This window comes from Lates calcarifer, linkage group LG15 (assembly GCF_001640805.2).
Source record: "Lates calcarifer isolate ASB-BC8 linkage group LG15, TLL_Latcal_v3, whole genome shotgun sequence".
In the NCBI taxonomy this organism is placed as follows: domain Eukaryota; kingdom Metazoa; phylum Chordata; class Actinopteri; family Centropomidae; genus Lates; species Lates calcarifer.
Window position 1 is genome coordinate 22743140 of NC_066847.1, and position 15134 is coordinate 22758273.

General features: G+C 39.8%; 1 protein-coding gene across 2 annotated transcripts in view; it reads left to right on the plus strand.

The window, feature by feature from the left end:
- Window positions 1-11678, plus strand: part of aplp1 (amyloid beta (A4) precursor-like protein 1) — a 31568-nt gene extending 19890 nt beyond the window's left edge. The window contains exons 3-17 of one of the 2 annotated variants that reach the window (XM_018687720.2): window positions 712-841; window positions 2411-2523; window positions 2996-3189; window positions 3269-3561; window positions 4678-4805; window positions 5492-5566; window positions 5679-5837; window positions 5982-6110; window positions 6456-6555; window positions 6649-6816; window positions 6955-6975; window positions 7094-7161; window positions 7295-7360; window positions 7502-7645; window positions 8614-11678. In XM_018687720.2, the coding sequence (XP_018543236.1) occupies window positions 712-841; window positions 2411-2523; window positions 2996-3189; window positions 3269-3561; window positions 4678-4805; window positions 5492-5566; window positions 5679-5837; window positions 5982-6110; window positions 6456-6555; window positions 6649-6816; window positions 6955-6975; window positions 7094-7161; window positions 7295-7360; window positions 7502-7645; window positions 8614-8715 (1890 nt within the window). In that variant the 3' untranslated portion in view covers window positions 8716-11678. The remainder of the gene's footprint in view (window positions 1-711; window positions 842-2410; window positions 2524-2995; window positions 3190-3268; window positions 3562-4677; window positions 4806-5491; window positions 5567-5678; window positions 5838-5981; window positions 6111-6455; window positions 6556-6648; window positions 6817-6954; window positions 6976-7093; window positions 7162-7294; window positions 7361-7501; window positions 7646-8613) is intronic. The other variant, XM_018687728.2, reaches the window with a different exon arrangement.
- The last annotated feature ends 3456 nt before the right edge of the window (window positions 11679-15134 follow it).

The window sequence follows — 15134 nt, forward strand, 5'->3', positions numbered from 1 at the left end:
TCTTCTGTAAGGTAATCAGTGGTACACATACTCTCGACACACTCCTCCTTCGAAATTTCATTTGAAGCAACTGAAAAGGCAACCAAGCGCCACCTGGAGGCCAAAGTGTACATAGACGCTACAGAGAGCAGCAGCCATGAGCCCTGAATGGACTGTAATGCGATTAGCTAGCACATTATGCATCTGTGATGGCTTTTACACAAAAGCCATCTTTTTTTCTTTTTTTTTTCCTTGACATTTGTGATGAAGGCATTTTAGCGTGCATTCAGACTCCAGGCCAGCTGCATTTCCCTCACTATTCAACAAACCATTATGAGTTCGTGCTTCAAATTATTAGCCTGGACTTTAAATGAAAGTAGTCAGATGTGAAATTGGAAATATTGAAAGACAAGAATGTTCGCTGAAGTTCTAACTTCAGTACGCCATGTCTAACATGGCTTTAGACAAAGGCCTTACACAGCTTCATATGAGCAGTTAGAGAATATGTTGCACGACTCTTTCCCTTGTTAGTCTTCTCCCCACTGACTGTGCTCTCCTTCCTCTTTTTCCCTGATCCTGCTATTTTATTCTACCCCCCGCTCCAACCAACCCCCTGAACCTCTTGTCCAATTCTTCCCCATCCACTACTCCTCCTGTCTTCGATCCCTCTGTTCTGTCCATCCATCTACCTGTTTCTGTGTCTGTCGTCTCTGCATGTGCCTGTACATCCAGATGTACCCAGCGCTTACGATCTCCCATATAGAGGAGTCGAAAAGACCTGCCCCCATCCACGCCTGGTGTAAGAAAGGTTGGGGCCACTGCCAGACACATTCCTTCATAGTCCTGCCCTACCGCTGTCTAGGTAAGAGCAACACACCTCACTGCCATTAGATAATTACGAGAACACATAGGTTTAGATTTCCTGTGTCCGTCTGGAGGAAGCAATCGAGAGAGGAGACAAGCACAAGGAAACATCCTTTATGTTTCTAGATTTACTGTATGCTTGAGGTCATGCCATCTGTTTTGTGAAATTAGCAGTGGAAACGATAGGAAACACGGGCAGAGGGCCAGATTTAAACCAGGGACATTGCAGTCATTCATCTTTGACCACTAGACACCCTTCTGAAATACTTCAAAATAATTTACTGAAGGTTAGGTAAGAAAATTTATGCAAGTCTGTCTGTCTGTTAAATATGAAGCTACAGCTTGGAGATGGTTAGCTTAGCTCAGAAAAAAGACTGGAGGCAAGTGGAACATGTAGCCTGACTCAGTGCAAAGGTAATAAAATCCACCTACTACCACATTTGAAGCCAAGTAAGTAAAGTGAATAAAAAAAGGTGTAAAAAATGACAAATCACCACTTTTACACAACAGTATTCTCTAGAATTAAACAAGAAACAAAACTCATAATACAACATGGCCTCATTGTGTTTTAAAGGGACTTGAGAAATATCAAAACTCAGCTGTTACAAAACATATATTGCATTAAATGACACAATCCGTGCCTATGCCTCTGCTGCATAAGCTAACAAGATAAGCAAGACTTTAGATTTTCTTTTAGCACCACACATGGCTTTTCGTTGATTTCATTTTTTAGTCTCAGAATTCCCATTACATCTCTTCTAGTGCCACAGCTCTCTAATTGTGTTATTAAATCAGGGTGTGCAGTTAAATACGCACAAAGCACTATGTGCAGTTCCTCCTTCTGCAGGCATGTGCAGAGGGGCCATGCCTGCTACAAGCCACTAGGGGGGAAGATCGACTAACAATAGATGAGTGAATGAATGAATGAGTAATGAACAGTGAGTCACTTTGGAGTCATGAAACACTTTGATTCGAACACACAGTGCTGTAGAACTGGTTCTAGCTCGTTTGATTCCTACTGTACCGCCTGTTCATGGGTGAAAGCTTTCCTTTATGTATAGGGCATAAAGAACAGCAATAGTAAGTTCTATATGAGGAACACGATTTAAATGAATATAAAACTGGAGAGACTATAAAGCTGTTTTTAATCTCTTTGGTTTATTGTACAAAACAAAGCAGTCATCTGCATTTATGATCTCTGTAATAAATGTTTTATATTCATTTTAAGCAAAGCACTTTTTTTACTTCATGTCCTTGACTTGCTACTGTAGCTGCAGTTTGTCTGTTCAAGGAGCATGCACTTAACACATTTATGCTGTCTGTCAGACCTTATTTGTGCATCCCATGCCCATTTAAGTGTTCTGGTTTGCTATCATACTACTTCTGTTTCATGTTTTCTCTGCGTCCCACAGCATGTGTTCATTCACATAGTCTGATTTCTGTCCTTACTAAAGCGCATTCATGTGTTTGATGGTCAAATGCAGCAAGTTTGACACTTAAAATACTGACACAGAACTGCTTGAAATAAGCTTTCACTGACCTCAGCTTTTCTTCGCTCTCGCTGTAGAAGGCGAGTACGTAAGCGAGGCCCTGCTGGTGCCTGACCGATGCCGATTCCTTCACCAGGAGCAGATGGACGCCTGCGAGAGTTATGTCTACTGGCGCAACATTGCCAAGGAGGTGAGAAGGGGCAGAAAAATGGCAGTTGTTCAGACAGACTGTACAATAAAGGCCTATGGACACATAAAGGAAAGGTTTTCAGTCACATTAAAGCAGAAGGGTAATTTTTATTTGACTTTCCACCAGTGCACAATTTTCCATGTACACAAGACACTTTCCAGTACAGATTTAGAACCTTCTCACAGCCAGCCCCAACAGAAATAGCAGACTAGACTAGACAAGTCTGCCATGCAGTGTGTTGTGTATCATGTCATTCTTTGTCAGTACGCCTACCTAAGGCGTTTGCTAGAGCAGGAAAGGTGGTTCTAGCAGTAGTATTATCGCGTCTTGTCAACTGAAACTCTTGACTCAGAGGTCTTGTTGTTATTTTTAAGTTACAGTACTTTATGCAAGTTTTAACTGAAAAATATTCACTTGAAGCTCATTATACATTGTGTTTTTAACATTATGGATCTGATTGCCTCCCTCTCAGGAGTGCACTGCAGACAATCTGGAGCTCCACAGCTACGGGATGCTGCTGCCCTGTGGAGACCATTTCCGCGGGGTGGAGTACGTGTGCTGCCCAGGCCGAGGGAGTTCCAGTGGTAAAGGGGAGGCAGAGGAGAGAGACATCTCTGCTGGCCCTCAGACATTCACATCCCAGACCAGTGGAAAACCTAATTCTGTGTAAGTCAACCTAAAGGACAACGAAAGGTCACATGTATCATGAGTCATTGGAGTAATGACTGTTTATATTTTTCCACAGTACCAAAGTAACAGCCCCCACACCAAGCCCCTCACCCGACACAGATTTGGATGAGGCCGGCATGGTGGACGAGGATGATGAAGTGGTGGAAGAAGAGGAGGAGGAAGAGGAGGAGGAGGAAGTGGATGAAGAGGAAGCAGAAGAGGAAGAGGAAGAGGAGGCAATAGCTGTGAAAGATCCAGAGGAGTATGAATACCCTATTGACTCAGGTCCCTACCAGACATCAGACTATCTGGACTCTTTCTACGAGAAAAGCCACAAACCCACCACATCATCACCTCTGAAGGGAGACAGTGAGTGTCCCTCTTTATTTTTCCTGTTAATCTTGTTAATCTTCCATTACGTCACTGCTGATTTTTCTGACTCTTAGGGGGAATAAAGTGTAGTGCTCAGTGCACTCAGTTTCACTTTAGCAGTTGGAGCCTGTAATGGAAAGATGGCATTTTGTTTTCCCAACACATATGCTACCACCCACCCATTCACGTCATGTATGGATGTGGTATATGCACAGATAACATGTATTTGGTGCTCAGTCCTCTCCGTCTTCAGTCTCTCATTAGGTTTTGCAGATCACTGACTTCACAACCTGCATGCGTGTCAGGACGATTTGGTGCATATCACACATCCACACCCACAGTAACCTCCAAGCCTCAGCAGGGCTCATGCTCGTACACATAGTAAATGGAGCAGCTGACCACTTTACAGAAGAACTTGAATAACAAACAAACAAAATGATACTTTTTGCAGAAGAGCTGTTATGTTATATTATGTTATATACTAATATTTACTTATCCAGTATTTCCTATTACCTTATAACTTAAAAAAATGTAACAGTGGAATTTATGCACTGTTACTAATCTGGTATACTTGAAGTCTAACCCAAGTGGTGTCACATACATCATAAAATATGAAGAAATAAGTTTAAATAATCCTCCACCATTGAGATGTTTCATTTTATCCATTTCCTAGAAAGAGCTGGGATTTAAAATAATAAAAGTAATAAATCAAAGTAAAATGGGATTGGTAATGTCAGCACTTTTTTTTAGTAATCTTCTTATTTTTTTCCAATATTTAGGATCAGTTGAAAGCTCCACAACCTTTAGTAATCATTTATCTAAGTGTGTTACACAACATAATGTGTGTTTCCCTGGTGCAATCCCTAAAAAATTTCATCCTCTATCCATGTTCTCCTCAGGACAAAGCAGATGTTTTCATTTTTTCCATTGCTGCTTGTTCAATTTTTGCCATTCCTCCAATTATAGTGCAAAATTTTCCTTCCCTCTCTCGCTACTTTGTCAGTGCACACCCTGTAGACTGGGGCTGTCCCTTTTAATTACAGGATAATTGCTCTCTGGCTCTTGCAGAATGCACAACAGCAACAGCCTCTGTTTTCTCTCTCTCCCATCCAGTGACTACGCCTCGGCCCACAGATGGTGTCGATGTTTATTTTGAGAAGCCGGTGGATGACACTGAGCATGCCAACTTCCTGCGTGCCAAAACAGACCTGGAGGAACGCAGAATGAAGCGCATCAATGAGGTGAATTTCACAGGGCTAAGAACAGGCTAATAGTTGGTTGGCTGACGGGTCGGACTTTTGACAGCCAGTCCATTAATCTGGAACAAGACTCGCTGTTCTGTCACCCTCAGTCTCTAATCTAATTCTCAGGGAGACAGGGACATCTGCCTGTACATGTTTCACCCACATTCAGTGAAAGCAGATACAGAAAAAATACAAATAAATTTTGCATATGCTGCTAAAAAAACTGAGAGTTTGAGAGTGAGACTTTACTACTACTACTTTTATACAGTAGCCTATATATTCTGAAATATAACTAATCCCCTTATAACTTTTATTGCCTGACGGTTATCACACAGCACATCTGATGATGTTTGCATGTATGTGGGTGTGTATCCTTGCTCATTATCTCAAGACAGCCTCAGTACAACTTCAAGATTTTCTTTTAGATTTTGGTTTTCAGCTGTCGTACTGCACACCACAAATGCAAGGTTGTCACCAAGCAATCTTGCTTAAAATACAGTTTTGATCGTTATGTGAATATTCCTCTAACGCAACTCAGCCAGCGAGTCAAACAATGATGTCTGCAGAGAATTCGATGAGAATACTGTTACCACTCTGTCTGTGTTCTTCAAGTAAGAAGCAGCAGCAGCTGGCACACTACCGACTAATGAATACAACTGATCCTGTTTCTTACTATCCCTCAGATCATGAAGGAATGGGCAGAGGCTGACAACCAGTCAAAGAATCTACCAAAGACAGAGCGACAGGCCCTGAATGAGGTAAGCAGACTTTTGTCATCCTACTTTATTGACTTAATCCTGTCATTTAAAATCTCCTGTGGAAAAAATGAACATCAACCTCGTACCTACTCCTTCATCTTTCCTCTGTTAGCACTTCCAGTCTGTGCTGCAGACACTGGAGGAGCAGGTCGCTGGAGAGAGGCAGAGGCTGGTGGAGACTCACCTCGCCAGAGTTGAGGCCATTCTCAACAACAACCGCCGCCTGGCTTTGGAGAACTACTTAACCGCTGTACAGTCTGACCCCCCTCAGGTAGGTGCATCTTGGAGAAGAGAAAAGTAGAGAAAATACAAATAAGTGAAATGTGGAACAACACAGATTTGCTGTAGATTCCTTTTCTGTAATAGACAGTACCTTTACCTTTGTGCCTGCCATTTCTTCAACTCTGTCCTCCAGCCAGAGCGCGTGCTGCAGGCTCTGAAGCGATACATGGCCGCGGAGCAGAAGGACCGCAGACACACACTCAGGCACTACCAGCATATTGTGGCTGTTGACCCCCAGAAGGCTGAGCAGATGAAATTCCAGGTGCGTGTCGGAAATGCTTTTCACACACATCTGTGCTTTTGGAATGCGAGGTTCCTTTCTGCTGACTATAAAACATACAGAACATTGTGTGCTGAAGAGTCAGAACGTGCTACAGATAAGTTAATAAATACTGAACTCACAGAGGTGAAACAGCTGCCAATTTCTCTTTTCATTAAGCTAAGATCAAAGGCAGTCTTTGCTGACTTCAAAAAAGCAGCCTTAGACACATGACTGCATAAGAAAAATCGTTCATTTTTCATGGTGGATTCATTAATGGAACAAATTCAGTGCTTCTCTCTTCACAGTTAAAAAAGTCTAAGCAGGATGGATTTTTATATTTTTCAGGTGTACACACATCTCCATGTGATTGAGGAGAGGATGAACCAGAGTCTTGCACTGCTGTACAAGGATCCTACTCTGGCTGAGGAGCTGCACAATGATATCCGTAAGCTAAACCCATCACCATTTCATCAGTTTCAGATATCAGTATTGATTGACTTACATTTTTAATTTTTTTTCTTTATGTATCAACCTGCAGAGGAGCTGGTCAAGGCAGAACGAGGAGACATCAGTGAGCTCATGACCACCTCCTTCTCTGAGACCCGCACTACCGAGGAGCTCCTGCCGGCCGAGAGTGAGGAAGAAAAGGACGATGAGGAGGAAGAGGAGAGAGCCTTCCAGAACAGGCCTTATCCTCCCCGCATTGGTACAGATCCACATACTGCTTGCACACACACCCACAAAATTCAACATCTTGACGCCTGTCCTACTTGTGCAAAATAACTATTTCTCACAGGTCTCTGTCGTTAATGATACTTTTTTCCTCCTCTTTTTCTCTCTGCAGAACCACAGTCTAATAAGAAAGGTAAGCCAGTATTAAGTATCATTAAAGCATATAATTTTACACTTCACACTGAGTGTTTTGTGTTTCCCACTTTTGCTCATAGCTCAATGTGTTGTTGCCTTTTCCACTCCATCCTCAGTGTCTGCAGTTGATGAATATGATTATACCACATCTGAGAGACCCCCGACTTATGAATATGAAGAAAAGGTAAGATAATGATTATTTTGTCTGAAAGACTGGTGATATTTCAGATAGACTGTTCAACACTTCATGGCCTTTGTGTATGTTTGTTATCTTTTCAATAAACCCCTTTATTCTTACTCATTCCCTCTCTTCTCAGATCAACACCTCTGCAGAGCTCAAGCAGGTAGTCAACAAGCCTCCTGAGATTGCGAGAGATGAACTGGTAAGGGCTGAGTACAAACATTATAATGCTCTTCAGTCAAAAAATGTGCTTGATTGCTTGAAGAAATTTGCAGGAAGTCAATCTAAAAATGACATGTTTAATTTTGTCCCTGCCTCACAGCACATTTCCTTCTTTCCATAGCAACCTGATGCCTTGGAGACGTTTAACCGTGGCGCCATGGTGGGGTTGCTGGTGGTGGCTGTGGCGATTGCCATGGTGATGGTAATCAGCTTGCTGCTGGTGCGCAGGAAGCCATATGGCACTATCAGTCATGGCATTGTAGAGGTACGAACCCAGACAGGCCTTAAATTGAAACCAAAAGCAGTCTTAAAGGACCACACCTATGGTTTTGGCCTTTATATTTTAACTAAGAAACTGTGTAGGTGTTGCGTGTAGTAAGATAGCAAAGGATTTTAGACTGTGTTCCTACCCTTACTGGCTTCTTTTTATTTCACAACAGTATTTCAGTGTCAAACTGCAGGAATTAATGCAAACTGCACATGTAAGTCGTCAGGATTTGACATTTGGATAGAAGACCAACAAGACCCACAGTAACCTTGGCAAAGATTACATTTATTGCAAGCTGATTTTCAACTGCAATAGTACAGAAAGCAATGGCTGCTTCACAGGATGAGCATGAGTCTGATGACTTGTGATATGCTTAATTATCAGCCAAAAAAAATATTAAAAATACATTCACTTTCTTATTACAAAAACATGTCAAAACCACTGGTATGACCCTTCAAGTTAAAGGAAAAATTTGACCCTAGAAGATTGATAGCACTCTCAAGGCTGTTTGGTAACTATGACGTTAAAGCCAGTAGCTGGTTAGTTTACTAACTGGCTGCTGCCTCGAGTCTCATACTACTAACCATACAGATATGAGAGTGGTAACAATCATTTCATCTAACTCTCAAAAAATAAGCCAAAATGTCAAACTCAGTAGGTGATGATAATGGATAGTAATGTTACTTGACGCTCAGGAGCTAAACCACAACTCTTCCTGTCATAGGTCTATAAACCCCTTCCTGACCTACATTCCTGTTGCTCTTGTTTTCTGTGACCTACCCTCGATCCCTCCTTTCTCTCGCTCTACTCTCCTCTACTATATTGCTGTACTCCCCACTATGCTCTCCATCCCCTCCTCTATAGTCCTTCTCATATTTGATAAACATTCTGTTCCCTTTTCAGCTGATGGTATGATCCTTTCATCTTTTAGCGTGTTATAATTCGAGCCTTTGTGTTTCTCGCAGCAGGTCGACCCCATGCTGACGCCAGAAGAACGACAGCTCAACAAAATGCAAAACCACGGCTACGAAAACCCTACCTACAAATTCTTTGAACAGATGAACTGAGGTACTGGGGCTGCCAACAAGTCATGCCTGACCACTTGTTTTGTCCCCCTTCCCCCTCCCCCCTCCCCCACCCCACTCTTCCTTACAGTGGTGTCCCGGCTACACTCCCTCCCTGACGGATTTATGATGTGTTGCAAACATAAAGTAACTGAATAAGTACGGGGTACATCCCAAACCCATTGTAAATGACCAACAGCAACCTGTCATCATTACCAGAATGTGAATAATGAGATATGATACAAACTCACATCACCTATTGTAATCTATTACTCCTCTGGGTTAGAGTCTGAGGATTGTTCGTTCCATTAGCAGTGCCACAGCATTTTCATAATCCTGAAAACATTCACATCATAGACAGGAAAACCATCCCAGTGGCATGACTTGATCTATTGCTCCTCACTAGAAACTGAAGTTGAACGGTGCATAATGCTTTATAGTATTTATTTTTCAGTAGTAGTCTATTTGTTCAAATTGTACCACAGTTAGATATAATGTATCTGTGTAGATGAGTGTGAGTGACCACCTAGTTAAATAATGGTGTAATTCTCATTTTAAAAACCCACTCAGAGATAAAAGGACAATTACAAAGCTAATTGTCAAACTTTACCTCCATGAGCTACTGTAACATTGGACAATACCTCTAATATTAAGACATGAGCATTAAGTGAGGATGTGGAGGTGTTTACCTTGGAATGTGAGGGACATTTAGGCTTTAATTTAAAATAGAAAAGGCCAAAAAAAGACCACACTAGTCAATACAGAGCTGTGTGCTGGTGGTACAAAAAAAAACATAATGTTTTTGAATTATGAGGATCTGCCCTCAATATTATTATTATTGATTATTTGGCAAAATAAACCAAATATTCCATTTAGCTAATTTAGTCAGTGAATGAGTTTATTTTATTTGTACTGCTACCTAAAGAACTGTAAAACAGAATAATCAGAAGTCCGTTATTTTAATGAAAGCATGACAACTTGGTGTATGATGCTGCTGTATTTATTTGTGTTGTTCCTGTCATTGCTTTTGAAAAGTCGGAAATGTCACCGTTCAAAATGGACACTGTAAATAACGTAAGAAATACATACGACTAGTTGTAGACATTTCTATGATTAATTTGCATTGATGTAATGGAATAATGCATAAAAATAGTACATTGTGCTGTTACAAGAAGGAGAAACATTTTCCTAACATGGCTGATTGAAAACGGACTGTTGTAAAAACCAGCACAAGACAACGACACAGTAACTTCTTTCTGAATGTATTTAAGGTAGACGTTGAGATTCCATCTTTTTTTCAGTAACGCATCCACCCCCCCCAGTAGACCTTAATAGGATTGGTGAAGTTCAATGCAACCAACAGACAGACTACATGCCTGATTCCCTTCTCATCACTTCCTGTAGCAGCCTGTTCATTTTCATTTAGGTGTGTATCAGAGCAGAGGAACTTAAAGTCTCGGCATATTTTACAAGAAATGGAGTATAAAGAGGCCACAGCTATAGTAATGTGAAGTGTCGATGTGTGTAGTTAAGTCCTAAAAACAAACCACACTCAGGCATGATAGTTGTAAACATACTGTATGTCTGTAAATCTGCCAGTTTGACATCTTTGGACTCCACAACATTGAATGTTAGTACTCTATAGATGCTATATTTAAGTTGTTCTCTTCATAAACAGCATTTCACTAAATGACTCATTGTAGTTTGTCATATTTATGATCAACATAGTACCCTGTATAGGTAAGTAAAAAAGGGACTGCCCCTTTTTTGTGGCTCATTGTTAACTGCTTGGTGTGTCAGTTTGATTTCCTTTAGCCACTTAATTCTGTCAGACCCTCTTGGTTAAGAAAGGTCACGTAGTGGGATGTTGTTTTTTGTTCACCAGTCTTTAACTTTATGCTGTAGTAGAGATAATCCATACCAAAATCAGTTCATATTTTATTTATTTATTAACTGGTGGAAGTTTGCTTTAAAAACCTGCATTTGTCCATTCAGAGAAAAAGTCGTTTACTTGTGTTTTTTTCTTTCTTTTTGTAAAGTTTGCTTTGAAATGAGCAAAAGAGTCTGAGTATTGGAGTTTTGATTTAGCATTAATGTTCTGTTTCTCTCGTTAGGCAGGTTAATTGCAAGTTGTGGTTGTGTTATGACAGGTGAAGAGAAGTCATAGCCCTTGTATAATTTGTACAGCTACGTTAGTGAATGAAAACGTTGTATGTTCACAGTTTAAGTCAGTTGATCTTGTAATGATACTACTGAAACCATAGATGAGAATAAGCTTGCCTGTGTTTCCCAAACCACTGAAGGTTTCCTACCAGCATTTAGCAGACTTAGAATGGTGTATACTGTAGTTACTCAAATCACATTTGTACGTACGTCCTCTGTCGAATTCTAGACTTCTTTGTTGGTCTGTCCCCTTACTTCCCAACAAAATATAAACAATGTTATTGAGATTTTAATTGCTGCATTATTGCCTTTTACAATGCTGTGTTTTGGATGTAATTATTCTGTATTTTTTATTTATATGTAATAATCAGTTGGATCAAGGGTCATGCTTTTCACCTGTAATGTAATTTTAGAAAACACTGACAAGTTTATAATGTTTGGAAATGTGAAATATAGACAGACACATGGCCTCTGCCTAATTGATAAGGAGTGGCACTAAGCACAAGTTGAACCAAATTACTCCATTTGTGTACAGGTTGCTAAATGTTAGACATTGATTCTGTCTGTCTGATTTCAATTATACTGCATTGATTCTAGGGATGTTAATAGCATCATTGAGAGAGCTGTTCTTCATTTTCATTCAGACCTTTAACCAAAGACATGCTCCACAAATAAGCAGACAGATATTCTAATTTGGCAAATGTTCTCTGTTGTATAACTGTATTTGCAAGCAATCTGAGAAATTAAAACTGGTCAAGCTAATTAATAGTGTAATAAAAAAAAAAAATGAATGACCCATAAAATGCTGTTTCTGTGCTTTGTGTGTACAGTTTTCTTTTTCTTAGTAGACTGGCAAAGGCAACACGCAGGATATTGAAAATTGGCCATGATGTAATGTAATGAGCTCTATCATGTAAAAGCCACAGTCATCAGGGGGAAACTGTCTTGCTTACTCACTGGAAAATGAGGTTTTTCTTCTCCTGCATCTCCTCAGTTGAATTTCTTTGGAAAGAGAAACCTAAAGTGCACTCAGAAAACATTTGTTTCTGCAACATTATTTAGCAAATTACAGTCGGTTTCTTTTCTGAATGTCCAAAGAAGTTTACAAGTTGTGAGAAACAATGAAGTCTGAAATTCAAATCCTGCTCATCTGTGTAATATAATGACGTAATATGATACATTTGATAGTAAAACTTTCTTCAAGATATACATCTTAACCAAGATTAAGATAAGGTTTTCTCTCAGTTCACAGAATGGAGTTTCAGTAACTCCTTAAGCCACAGTGTCTTTTCTTTGAAGCTTAATTTGCAGCTCACTTCCTATGTCAGGAAAAGCTACATGTGATGCACATTACCTCATTAACCTCAGTCGAGCCGAAGAAACAAAACTAATGTTTCAATGAATTCAGTTTCATTCACTTTTGCCATCTAAGCAAATGGATGCTGTAATAAAATCAGAGAACTGAACCTTTATGTTATGATAAGCACCAATAAACATCACACCATCTGTAAAAGCAGCAAATAAGTTACTTTGACACAGTTCCCAAGCTCCACTTAACCTGACAGTCACTAGCGTGGGTAGGCCCCACACTTCCTTCACCCACAAATTACAAAGAAGTGTCAAGCCCCAGCCCCTAGCCCTGCACAGGTTCACTTCTTCCAAACCACAACACTGACGGGTAGTCCTGCTTACCCAGATTACTGTGAAAAGGCTCTGTGGCTGTACAGTGACAGTTTGCCATTGATGCCTCCAGCGCACATCAGTCATCTTGATAGTGGTTCCTCTGAAGTCGACTGCTCGCATACCGCCACTGTGGTAATGTAAGACGACTCATATTAACCCAGACTTTTATCACATCACAGTCTGAGTACGCGTTTTGTTTAGTTCAGTAACACTTTGATTCATTCAACAAAACAACAATATGAAACCCCTTAGTATGCAGAGATTAAAAACCTTGGTAGGTAGATCAAAGATGTTATCGCATGAGCTGCGTACATGCAGGATTAACATTACTGCACATCACTGTCATCACATGAGATGTGTGGACACTGAAGACCTACACAGTTAGACACCTCAGTGAGTCAGCGTTGATGTTGGGTAGGGTGTCTGATGGTGATTGTTCAACTGACAGTGAGGGGATGACAGGTGCTGAAGAGTCTAGTGTGGGGGGGCTGACAGTCTTGGTATTACTGGTAGGTGAAGCCCTGTGCATCAGCACTGCTTGTCTCCTCACCATATAGCACAAGATGACATTTAAGTGTTAGTATAATGCTAATTTCTCTGAGAGGAATAGATGAGATCAGACTGTCCAGTGGTTTGAGCAATACTTGACGATAACTGTGTGCACAGACCAAGGTATTCATGGTGGCCTCAAATGTCACACGTACACAGAGAAAGAGAGTGAGACAGAGAGGTTAAGTTATGATGGATGGTCAGCTACAGTGCATTACAAGAAGTAATGTTTAGCTGGTGTAAATAGCACATCTACTGAAAATGGAGTAATAACTTAGGAGGAAATCTATTTTAAAAAAAGTCACACCTCTCCTATTGCACCTCTCCTAATGCACCCCTTGTAATGCATCAACATGCCAAACCTGTGATCACAGCAATTACAAGGAAATAACTATGTGGTTAACACTACATGTATTCTCCATGGCCGTGTAGGTGAGAAGGACACTTCAAATTTGAATGCTTCATATTTGGAACTACATCCTTTGTTGAAGGAGTAAATCTAGTGGCATTTCACAGTAACAGTTGTAAGTGATAACATTTTGACTTAGCCAAACACACAAGTGATGGGACAATTACTTTTCGAATGAGTCTGTATATATGTCTGTATGAGTGACACATTTATGGGTGTTTCTCACTGCCACTCAGAATACTACATATTTTCTTAAATGTTCTGTAATGTTGTGTGTTATACATCTGTGTAATGTATAACACACAAGATAATTTCCAGAATTAACTGTTCAAACTAGTCAACACCTTTACTCACTATACTCACATGACACAGAAATATCACAGCACAGGAAAAATGGAGAGCAACATACCAAAATTTCTTTTAGGTCATATATGTATATACATGTTTTGTGACCTTTTTTCATGATTTATTTCAGCCATGAGAAATCTTGAATGTCAACAACTGAAGTAGCCTAAATTTACCGAACAAGAGCTAGGGACTAAGTATTTTTTGAATGGTGAACAACTGACATATTCTGTTATTAAAAACAATAAACCTTTACCTTTTTATTTCTTATGCTTATGAAATGGCACAAATCTCACTGAGAAAACAAGTCTCTTCTAGAAAGTTGTTAACCAGGAAAAGACAAACTATCCACCATTACCACAAGCATTACCATACCATCATATGATAAAGTATGATGGTAGATAAAAAAAAAAAAAAGCAAACTTCTACAAGTATAGAATGTGTAGGGTTAGATATCATCAAACTGACACTATAGACAGTACACTCAGTAAGACCTTGTCACTGTCTGACACTGTAATCAGAAATTAAGTACAAACCTAACTGTAATGAGACCTACATACACTGTAATGCTGTAGGCAGTGTTCATAATTCAGACAACTTCTAGAGCCTTTTCAATATTAGATCACTTTCCACTGATGCAATACAAATTAATGGCCTGATTAAAGAGCATAGTGGAGAGTACTGTAGATGAGACCTGTTTAAAGCCAAACATGTTAGTACTGTACCTGGTAACAAATTCTTCCCTTGATCTACGTATATCACTTGTCTGGGAAGAATAGAGAGATGATTCCTTCAAGATTTAACTCTTCAAAACTGAAAATTCTCTTAATTGACATTGCTCATCTCTATGGATGAGTAGTATTTCCATTTTGACTATTAAATATCACAGGGTTTAATACAATTTACTTTTCATTGAACTACAAATGATCCCTTTTCTACAAAACCATTACTATGGTTCATGGAACTGGTCATTTTTAACCATCTGCATAAAACTGATACAGTTAAATGTAAAGTTTGTAATGTTTTATCAAATGACTCTCCATTTATATGCATTCTTAACAGACAAAACCAAACTCTGTCATCTGCATCAGAGCTACTGAAACCTCATAGTTATCTGATAACTTGTCTTATATTTCCGGCGCACTTAAGGAGTGTCTTAGTCCTATCTGTATAAGTAATTGTATTGAGAAGTTAAAGCATCACAAAGTTTCATTTTGCATCCATTAATTTGAATCTACTTCAAGTCTCTGAAACAGCATCTGTAGATCTTCAT